Below are 11,830 nucleotides of genomic sequence, written 5' to 3' on the forward strand. Positions count from 1 at the left end.
CTATTTAAGTATTTAAATAACTAAATATTTTAAATAACAAAATATTTAACATAACTAGATTTTAAATAGTTAAAATAAAGAAATTAGGTAATAAATTTAACAAAAGATCTAAAAAGTAGAAAAAAAATTATAACAAAATATTGAAATTAATAATAATTTAATAATTTTACACAATATTATAAATAACTATTTTCACTTATATCAAGTAATAATTCGAAATAATAATTTTCCAAACAATAAATATTTATTAATAATAATTTTAAACTCTTGACCTGCATTTATTGTATAAGTATATATAATAAAATTAATTTTTATTGTATTTCAGTAATTATTATTTTTTGTGAAAAATGCATTTTCAATGGTTATGTATAGATTTATTTTGTTTTGTTATTTAACAGAAAACTTTAAATAATTATTGGAGATTAAACTATTATTATTGAATGTTTTAAATTTAATTTATTTTACTTATTGTATTTTTGTTATAAGTTATTGATTAATTAATATTTATTAGAGATTAAAGTTTTATTTTAGTACTTATTGTATTTTTGTAATTATTGCATTTTTATCATTAACAATATATTTTTAATAATTGTGTATTTTTGTAATAAATTTTCAATAATTATTGGAGATTAAACTATTGTTATTTATCGGAGATAAGACTATTAATTTAGCTAAAACTATGAGTGTTCATGAGTTGGTTCGATTCAGCCATAGGCTATTTGGCCAACCAAATTGACCTGGCCAAGTTGGGGAGTTGGTTAGTTGAAATTGATAGACCTTTTGTGAAAGATGACCCACTCAAGTTGTATCGGTTTGAGTCGGTTTTCATAAAAGGTTTGTCGGTTCAAAAGATTTAAACTTAAAAATTAAATATAATTTTAAAATTATAGTGTAATTATTAAAAAATAAATTTAATAATTAGATTTATGAAATGAAACATTTTAGACTAGGAAATGTGGGAAATTTCTCACTTTTCATATTAAAAATTATATTTAAAATATAAAATATTAATATATATCCCTGGTTAGGTTGTTCGATTTTGGTTGGTTTACAAATGGCCAAAGTGAAACTGATCCAACTTGGTTGAATTGGGAATTTTTTAACCAAAGCCGTTATTAATGCCAACAATTATTTAAAAATAAAAAATTTAGATATAAAAATATTAATTGATAATTTGAATAATATTATTAGATAAGTTTGTATTAATACATTTTTTAATTAATTAATAATTTTTATGAGTTGATACCATTATTGTGCATAATGAACTCATTAAAATTGATAAAATACCAAATTATGAGTTAATAAGGGTATTTACAAAAAATAATTAAAAAGTATAATTAATAATATTTTATTATTATAAAATACCAAAAATTATTAAAAAATACCCAAGCCATAAATTATTGAAAAATATTGAAAATTAGCTGTATTTTTTTATTAACTATGGTATTTATTTAGTTATTGAATTTATTTTTACTGAAAGCAAATGCAAATTAATTTTGTAGTGACTAATATGCAAAAATAAATGTTGAAAATACTGAAAATTATTGAAAAATATTCATGTGCAAAAATGACTGAATAATAATGAAGAAACACCAAAAATTAACTAAAAAGCCAAAAATTCTGAAAAACCTAAAGCTTAATTAATATACTAAACATAATTAAAAAATAAATTAATTTTATTTTATTGCAAAAAATACTGAATAATAATGAATTTTAATTTGTAATAGTAATATAATTAACAATAATTATTTTTAAACTGTAATTAATAGTAGTTATAATTTAAGCTCTAAGTTGTAGAAAATGACATTGAATTACCAAAAATTTATACTTAATTACTAGAAAATTACGTTTAATTAGTTTTAGCCAATAAATTAGCAATATTTCTAAAAATATGATAATTTCTAGAAATTATTGTACTTTAAATAAATACAGTAATTTAATAATTACATATTTTAATAATTAATATAAAGAAATAAATCATTTATGACAAAAGCAACTATTAGATCTATAAATTTATAAGATAAAGCAACTGTTTTCTTTTGACGTTGTGAATGGATGGACGGGGTGGGGATGGGGTAGAGTGTCTTGACAATGGGGTTGGGACTGGGATGGGGTGCCCTGCCCTGAACCCACCCCGTTGTCATTCCTATGTAATTCTTAATTATTAGTGAAACTAATAAAAATGTTAGCTTTTGTAATTATTTTTATTTATTTAAAGTTAATCAAAATTTCATTTAAAAATAATAACAATTATTAAAATTACTATAAATTATTAATAAAACTAAATTTATTAAAAAATATTTTTTTCATATTAAATTTAGAAAAATTATTTTCTGAAAATCAACATTAAATGAAAATACAATTATTGAAATTTTAGATATTAATAATAACTTTGAATACTTTTAGTTAATTAACAACAAATTTTGATTATTAATTTAATTTTAATTAATAGTAAATAAAATAATTAAATCTTTCAGATTTTCCTATGCATTGCACGGGTCCCCACTAATTGCCACATATAGGTAGCCAAAGAATCTTACATGCACGTCTCTCACGCTCTCCATTCACCCAACTAATAGAGTTTAGAGAAGGTATTTAGATGACCCAAGAATCTTACATGCCCATATCTGTCTATCTATCTATCTATCTATCTATATCTATCTATCTATCTATCTATATCTATCTATCTATCTATCTATCTATCTTTATATATATATATATATATATATATGGAGAGAGAGAGATAGAGAGATACCTCATATACATAAAAAAAGAAAAAGAACTTGACGGTCCTATATAACATGCATGTAACCAAATTAAGTACAGTACGTAGCTGTTTCCTGTTGTTTTCTGAAGGGTGGTTTGATAATTAATTTCTCAAATAGTAACTGAATGTAAGGGTGTCAATGGACCGATTTTGATAATTAATTAAGTACAGTAAGTAACAGTCCAAAATCAATTTAGACGGATTGGATGGACCAACAAGACATAGTGGATTGGACCAATCTAGTCCAAAGTATTTATTAGATTGGACTGGACTGGTCCATCCATAATAAATTTATACTGGATTTGGTTGGATTAAGCCAATATCCGGTCCATTGACATAAGATAAGAATATAGGTGTCAATGGACCGGGTTTGGGTTGAAACCAATCTAAATTAAAATGAATTTGAACAAATTGAATGGTCCAAACTATTCATTGGATGGGATTGGACCTAGTCCATTTGTAATGGACTCACATTGGAGTGGATCGGATTGGACCAAGTCCATTCCAATCGACACCCCCTAACTGAATGACTTGTTGCTTTGTCTTCCTATAGATAAAAAAGTCATGAGGCATAAAGGCCAGGTTAATCTATCATAATACTATAAGTATCATAACTTGGGCAAGTATCTTCTATTTCTCTTCACAAAGTGTAGGATTGTAATACAGAACTATTTGCTTATCTAGCTATAAGAGCCTAGCTCTACATGGCTGCAGAAGAGCCCTGCTTGGACGCACTCCATTTGTGCAGAACCTTGCCAGAAATATCATAGAACACTATCTTGGCATGAGTCTCAGTCACTTCTGCAGACACGAAACCTTGCCCGTCGTAGTAGAATTTCACTCCGTCTTGACCCATGTGAATGTCACCTCTCCAAGCTTTCGAACCGCCTCCACTGGTTAAAAATTGGATTGGACTGCACTCCCAAGTACGCAACCAATTTCACTTAATTGCTCTCAAGAAGCAGTTGACGAATATAATCAAACAGTTGAAACGAACTAATTACGTACCTCACAGTACTGCTGATGTGCTCCAGGCAATGGTCGTGCCCGTTCACGTAAAGATCGACATTGTTGGCCTGCATGTTGTTCATAATGCATGTGATTTACTAATAATACAGCTTCTCCTGTCTGAATGCTCATAACAGACCCTCTCTAATCTAGCTTCTCTTGATTACCTCAAGGATTGGAAGAAGTTGATCTACAAGCTCTTGGGTGTCGCCATGATGACCTATACTTCTGATAGTGTGGTGACCCACCACAATCTTCCACTTTGCAGTTGATTCTTTTAATGCTGAATCAACATCCTATATATTCACAGATCAATTCAATTAATGCAGGCAGATAACCCATTTCTTAAATTTCTGGTTCTTGTGTGATCTCATGGAAAAGAGTCTCAATCATATCATATATGGTGGTGGAAGATGAGAATCTTATACCTTCACAAGGTTTCTGATGTAGTCCGTTCTAGGGAGGACACCTCTCCAGTCATAGACATGGTCCTTTGGATCATTGAAGTAGTTATCAACGAAAGGAGTTGTGTCGACGAAGAAAAATTCCACAAAATCTATCCAATAAGAGAGGAGTTGAAAGGATAACTTATTCATTAGGCTTCTTGGGTTTTGATTCAAGCATGACAAGTTAATCAGGGAGAAGTAGGGGTGTTCATGGTTTGGTTCAAACCGCAAAACCGAGTTGAACCAAACCAAATTTGTAGCATGATTCGGTCAGCACATGAAAACAGTTTGGTTAGGTTTCATATTTTGCTAAATTGATTTGTGGTTTTAGTTTGGTTTTATGGGCTTTATAAACTGAACCAAACCGTAAACCATAAGTTGAATGTATAAAATTATAAATATTTAATAAGCTCTTTTATTTTATAATAAAATAATAAAATAATAAAATAAAAGTTTTGAGTTTCAATTTTTTAGGGGTGTTATTTGGGATTTTTAATTGGACTAAGCCCAATATTATCAAAGAATTGTCCAAAGTTCCTCAAACCATATTAGAAACTGCACCACAGTTTGGTCTGGTTTGGTTTTCCATGTCAGCAAAACGGTTTGATTTGTATTGAGAATTTCTCAAATCGTAATTTACCGGTTTGGTCTGAGATCTTCTCTAAACCACACCAGACCATGAACACCCTTATAGAGAGAAGTCAATTTAAAAGGAGAATTATCTCACCAGCATTAAGAATGAAAGATCTCAAGCACAACCATCTGCTATCAATCATCTTAAGGATTGGACTCAGTTGTGCCACTACATCGCCCCTGTAGTCATGGTTGCCCAAAACTGTACAAAAGTAAAACAAAAAGAAAAAAAAAACCCTCAAATTGATAGAAAATAAAACTCTTTTAGAATCATATATTCGGTACCCATTATTACAATTTGAACCCACCATTGTACCATTGCTTTTGCAAGCTTTTAGCGGTATATAATTTGCTAAATGACTCCTCAAATGCCGTATCTTCAATGCCTGTCAATCCATCCTCGTAAAAGTTATCCCCAGTTGAGATAATGAAATTTATATTAAGCTTTTCTCCAACCCTTCCCATCTGTATTAATACATAAAAGATCCATAAGTAGCAGCAACAAAAGGAAAAGGAAAAACAAGCATACTAAGATGAGTTGATCATGATATGAGACATTCAGGAAAAGGAAAAACAAGCATGCTAAGATCGTAATCTCTCCTTTTGTTGGTGCGTAGGGGACTAGATATATATGAGACATTCAGGAATGATAAATCGTGAAAAATGCGCAAAGAAGGAGAGATTAAGGGTAGGATATGATGAGTGGTCGAACCACAAAACTCGGTTATTACGTCAGGCCAATCTTTATATTCTTATCTTTGATGCTGTGATTGTGTTGACTTTTGATTGGTTCTACTTCTACGTACATCAATCAGACCATTCAATAATGAGAGTAAGGACGACTGGATATGTTACCATGGAATAATCCATAGATGCTAGAAAGCATATTCCACAGAAATGGTTACTTGCTCAAATAGACAACTACTTAAAAATTATGCGAAAGTGAAGGCCAAGAAAGAAGGAAGAAGATGCAAGCAAGCCAAGAAATTGGTGTAAAGAAAGAAAATTCAAGGACCTGATGAGCAACTTTAGATTGATTGTAAGCTCCTTTTCTGCCCCAATCTCCGACGACGAGAAAGTTAAGTGATCCATCTGCGTTCGTTGGGTGCTCAAATCGCTGAAGCTCGGCGAGCGTGGAGAAGAAACTTAAGCCCAGAATAACTGTGAAGATAAGGCACTGAGCTTTGAATTTGTATGACAAACCAGCAGCCATAACTAACTACAAGGGTCAAGGAACCTGTGAAAACAAAGAAGAGATGAGCCAGAGAGAGAGAGAGCTCAGTTTGAACTTTGAAATGCAAGATGGGTGCTTCATTTATAGCTACTACTTGACGTGAAGCAACAGGTCGCACCCATGGTTTGTTCATCAACAGCCTATATATAGGAGGACACCTGGACACCCATGTGCAACATATTATATTCATTTCTGGCCGTCCAAACAATGGGAAGAAATTAAATCAAAGGAAGACAAAAATAAAAACTCGTAGCAATTATAAAGGAAAAGAAGTTTGTTATTTTATTAATGGCACAGAAAGTTGAATCCACGCGAATAGTGTGATCTGAGGCACAAAGCCACAAAGTGATTTGGACAGGGAGCTGTTGATGAGGGAATACACAGGAAGTGGGCTGTGGAGGTTATTATCTTCCCTAGGTCCACCTGTTAGGACGATCGATCGATTGCTTTCAAGAGAAGATGTATGGAGGTGGGATCTCTTCAAAATGTTATCTTGGCTTTGTTCATCAAACCTTTTCCTTCTCAAATGGAACTTGGAGTCCTTTTACTACGCCTGAAAGTACGTAGCTGAATATCTTCTTCACTAATAGACAAAAAGCAGTAAGTAATTCAGTTCAGCCACTTTAACTGTTATCAAACGGCCGCTGTGCCGCTGTCGAAGATAGGAATCTTATCTTTTCTTATTTATGGTATAGAAGAAGAAAAAGACAGTGGGTATTCGGTAGAATAGATCCATGTGTTGGTGGGCCAGAAGAACTTTATCTTTGGCGCAACAATGAGAGAGATGATTAGTTGATTCTGGGTTGTAATCCTTCTCTGCAAGTTGTAACTAGCTACTTTGGGATATCCATAGGCTTGTAGCACACAACATTGAACTTCTCAGGCCAATTTTCAACTAAGTTTGTACTCACAACAATTCCCATGCATCAAATTCTAATCACTGCAGACACGGTGGGATCCATCATCCATGTCAACCTTTGTCTTGTCTCTATGACCTTTGGTCGATCCTTCCATGTCTGTGTGTTGTAGAAGCCAGAGATGAAGCAGTGTTAACTACCTCTCTACAGCTCAGCCATTTAAACATATAAACTACTGTCTCCATCCTTGTGGTTCTTGGCAATTAATTTATGGCTTTTAATACTTCATAATAAGAGTGGGATTGAAGAGGATGCCATCCAAATAATTAGAATAGGATGGGCAAAGTAAATGAAGGGGTGCATATAGGGTTTTATGTATCAGGTGAATGTATACCACTTAGATTAAAAGGAAAATTCTATAAAATAATTGTAAGGCCATTTTGTGTGGAGCTAGTGTTTGGGCAGTCAAGAATAAACAATATGTTCATAAGAACTTAGGAATTGCTCCAATAGGTGATAAAATGAGAAAGAGTAGTGTGATAGTTTGGGTACCTAGGTGCATAGAATACCACCGACTACACCAGATAAAAGTGATTTGTTACACATTTACGGGGCTACAAGAACTCAGGGTAGACCAATAAGGACATGGGTATATAATTAGTAAAAAATAGTTTAAGCACTAATAATTTAACGGTGGATATGGCTTTAAATAAAACGAATCGACGAAACAGGATTCATGTACCTGACCCCATATAATTGGGATAAGACATGGAAGGTGATGATGAATTAATTGGATTACTTTAGGGGGCATTCTACAACATAGATTGTTTTTCTTGTTGCTAGTTCCAAAAACAAATCAAAACCATCTTAGTTGAAAACAGATTGATTCTTAAAATAAAAACACAAGAAATTAACATGTCTTGGTTATGTATGTGTTTTTTGTTTTCAAAAGTAATGACACCAAAAACATGTTTTTAAACCAAAAACATTTGATTATTCAGAATCATGTTCCATAAAGCATATAATTTTTATACTAGAAAGTTTGTTTTTTGTTTTAAAAAACAATATTTTCTTGATTCCAAAAACATGTATTTAAAAGAGGACCAACTTGTTTTTCTCTTTGAAAATAAAAAGAGCTCAAGAACATTTTTTTTTGTTTTTTTTCTGATGTAAAAATTCCAAAAAACAAATGAAAACAAAAATATTCATTCTTTAAAACGCCCCCTTAGTTTGTTCATGTAGATGAGTTCCTTCTTAATTAAATTAATAAAATATATGCAATACAAAAGAACCAATTCTGTGGGAGGCTACAGTTCCTATACTCCAAAATAGCTGAGACCACTGGAATCCAAGGTCACTGGATTTTTGCATGCCTCGATACATTCTTGCTGAAATCCCACAAGAGATTGAGAGATGGAGATTTTGACCTGAGAAACGGTGGGCCAAGATAAAGTTTGAGGTTGAAAAGCCTTGTATAAAGAAATCAGTGGTCAGACGTGGGCTTATCTGTTAAAAGGAAAAGGACCTAATAAGAATATACCAACCAAATTAGAACATTCCAAAAATAAAAAAAGAAAACCGAATATAAACAAGGTAAAGTATGGAATCAGCATATGTGAACAAAATGCGAATATCCCTTCTTTTCTTCACCAAATCATCTTTATCCAAATGCTATGAAAGCTTGAAGTTTCAATATCAATTGAGAACGAAATCAATTTTGCGTATAGAAGAAACACAAATTAAATATTACATTTTGGTTGGAATATGATGTATGAGAGGAATGCTGAAAAACTACAGTCGAAGGAAAAGTTTTCTTTCCATATTCCAGCAAACGATCGCTGGGAATTTATATACAGAGCAGAGTTCGGCTCACCACTAGAAATGTAATTACAGTTTCCTAAAAGAATAATGAAAAACAAAATCAAGAACAACTAAAACATACAAGAGATAAGGATAAGGTTTACAGAGGATAAGGCGATTCTAAGATAAGGCTCGCTTAATACCCCCCCTCAAGTTGGAGCATGTAAATGGGAAATGCCCAACTTGGCAAGAAGATGTTCGAATTATTGCCTGCCCAGGGCCTTTGTAAACATATCGGCAAGTTGCTCTGAAGTCCGGACGTAGGAAGGCCGTATATTCCCATTCTGGATTTCACTGTGGACAAAGTGATAGTCTACTTCAATGTGTTTAGTCCTCTCATGGAAGACCAGATTCGCAGCGATATGCAAGGCTGCTTGACTATCACAGTATAATCACATAGGGTCAGGATGATCAACTCCTAATGAATGCAACAACCCTTTTAACCATTTCAACTCACATGCAGTTGTTGCCATAGACCTGTATTCCACCTCAGCTGATGATCTGGACACTGTAAGTTGCTTCTGTCTTCCACGATATAGGTGTTCGGCCCAATAAAACAAAGTATCCTGTGAGAGAGCGTCGTGTCAGTGGACACCCGGCCCAGTCAGAGTCACAGTAGGCATACAATCGAAGATAACTATCAGCTGGAAGGAAAATTCCCTATCCCGGGTCACCTTTCAAATATCGCACCACACGCAAAGCCGCCTTCCAGTGTTCTTCATGGGGGTTCTGCATAAATTGAGCGAGCACATGAACACAATAGGACAATTCAGGACGGGTAATGGTCAAGTAAATTAAATGACCCACTAGCCTTCTGTAACTCTTTGGCTTTATCATCAGAGGACCATCTACCAGAGCTAGTTTATGATTTTGTTCTAGGGGAAGTCCAGCTGGCTTAGCGCCTAACAAACCAGTTTCTTATATGATATCCAACGCATACTTCCGCTGACAAAGAAAAATAACTTTCTAGCTTCTGGTGACCTCCACTCCTAAAAAATATTTCATAGTTCCCAAGTCCTTCATGTGGAAGCATTGGCTGAGATACTTCTTGAATCTCCAAATGGCATTGCCGTTATTTCCAGAGATGACAAGATCGTCCACGTAAACCAAAATATTTAATTGTTCGTGCTTCCGTCGAAGCGTAAACAATGAGTAATCAGATTGTGACTGGGTAAAGCCATACTGTTTCAAGGTTGTCGTGAGTTTAGCAAACCAACAACGATGGGCCTGTTTCAAACCATAAAGCGACTTATGCAGCTTGCACACCTTTCCAGGTAGTCTTGAAGCAAATCCAGGAGGCATCTTCATATACACTTCTTCTTGCAGATCTCCATGGAGAAATGCATTCTGCACATCCATCTGATGCAGCTTCCAGTTTCTTGTCGCAACAACTGCAAGGAATGTCTAAACTATAACCATCTTTGCCACAGGTGCAAACGTTTCATTGTAGTCAATCCCTTTAACCTGTTTGTTTTCAAAGATCACCAAACGCGCCTTGTACCATTCTATTGTGCCATCTGAGTTGTACTTTATCTTGTAGACCCATTTACTTTCGAGAGCCTTCTTCCCTAGCGGCAAGTTCTCCACTGTCCAGGTTCTATTGTTTTCTAAAGCTTCAATTTCCTTTCTCATTGCTTCTCTCCAACGAGAGTCCTTGACAGCCTCTGAATAACTCTGGGGCTCATGACTAGCTGTGACAGCTGCTAAGAAAGAGCAGTGTCGCAAAGAAAATTTATCACAATTCACATATTGTGTTATAGGATAGGGAGTACCTGAGGAGTGAGATCGGCGAGGTGAACTGGCAAAGGGGCTCAGACTGTGATTGGAACACCATGTGGTGTGTATGACGTAGTCCTTGAGACGACTGGAAGGATGCTTCACTCTATGGCCTCGTTCAAGTTGCTCATTCCCTGCATTCGTTTCTTCCACAGAACCCCCCTTACATCATGCTCCCCTTCATTATTTTCACACCTGTCGCTTTGTTCTCCCTCTCTTATGACCTCACAAGTACTATCTCTTTTACTTTCATTATCTTCATCGTCATACACTTCAGTCTCCACCTGGTTATAATCAAGATTACCATCATTGTGTCCGTGTTCAACTTGTTTTTCTTCAATAGCATAGGGAAACTCAGTTTCTGAAAACACCACATCCTTGGAAACAAAATATTCATTGTTTTCTAAGTCATAAACTCTCCACCCCTTCTTGCCAAAGGGGTATCCAACAAAGACAACGTGTGGTTCTACTAGCAAACTTATCCCTGGTACGATTTAGGCTTCGCGCATAACACAAACACCCAAACGTCCGTATATGTTTGTAGCTTGGTTTCTACCCATACAACATCTCATACGGTGTTTTTCCCAAAAGGAGAGTGGAGGGGGTCCTGTTGATCAGATAACCAGTCATCATAACACACTCTCCCCAAAACTCAATAGGGAGATTAGCCTGAAATCTAAGGGCTCTGGCAACATTCAGTATATGTCTATTCTTTCTCTCGACACGTTCATTTTGTTGCGGTGTTTCAACACATGAGGTCTGATGTATTATACCTTGCTCAGAAAAATATTCCTTCAAGCAAGTAAATTCAGTACCATTATCACTTCTAACTATCTTTACCAACTTTTCATATTGGCGTTTAACCATAGTGAAAAAGTTCCGCAGCATTTTGCCCACTTCACTTTTGTCATTAAGTAAGAAAATCCAAACAGCTCGTGAGAAATCATCAACAATAGTCAAAAAGTACAAGGCACCACAAGACGCTCGTACAGAGTACGGACCCCATAAATCACAATGAATCAAATCGGAAATCCCTTTAGCATTATTTTCACTAGAATCAAACGTACCTCTTGTCTGTTTGGCTTTTGAACAAACACCACAAATCCTATTTCCACCACCACATCTAATGTTCACATCAGGAAAAAGCTTAATTACTTTCTCGGAGGGATGACCCATTCTCTTATGCCATAACTCGTGTGAAGCTTCGACTTCTGCTTTATGAACCTTGCTTGAGTACGCACCTTTGAAG

At 34.3% G+C, this 11,830-nt stretch overlaps 1 protein-coding gene across 1 annotated transcript; it reads right to left on the reverse strand.

Annotated features, from left to right (window-relative positions):
• Positions 1-3,078: 3,078 nt before the first annotated feature.
• Positions 3,079-6,184, reverse strand: LOC104607262 (purple acid phosphatase 8-like). The gene is made up of 7 exons (XM_010272864.2): positions 5,870-6,184; positions 5,163-5,319; positions 4,949-5,056; positions 4,204-4,331; positions 3,943-4,071; positions 3,776-3,843; positions 3,079-3,681 (listed from the first exon to the last, which is right to left on the reverse strand). Exons 1-7 carry the CDS (start codon positions 6,065-6,067, stop codon positions 3,468-3,470), a joined length of 1,002 nt encoding a protein of 333 aa, XP_010271166.1. The 5' UTR covers positions 6,068-6,184; the 3' UTR covers positions 3,079-3,467.
• Between the last annotated feature and the right edge of the window lie 5,646 nt (positions 6,185-11,830).

The sequence above is a fragment of the Nelumbo nucifera genome, chromosome 4 (genome assembly GCF_055504915.1).
Source record: "Nelumbo nucifera cultivar China Antique chromosome 4, China Antique-T2T, whole genome shotgun sequence".
Taxonomy (NCBI): domain Eukaryota; kingdom Viridiplantae; phylum Streptophyta; class Magnoliopsida; order Proteales; family Nelumbonaceae; genus Nelumbo; species Nelumbo nucifera.

Excerpts from the sequence above, each read along its gene's own strand:
- LOC104607262 (XM_010272864.2), bottom strand. The coding sequence starts at position 6,067 with ATGGCTGCTGGTTTGTCATACAAATTCAAAGCTCAGTGCCTTATCTTC. Across the intron at positions 5,320-5,869 it reads AATCTAAAGTTGCTCATCAG|ATGGGAAGGGTTGGAGAAAA; the intron begins GTCCTTGAATTT and ends GTATTAATACAG. Across the intron at positions 4,072-4,203 it reads ACATCAGAAACCTTGTGAAG|GATGTTGATTCAGCATTAAA; the intron begins GTATAAGATTCT and ends GTGAATATATAG.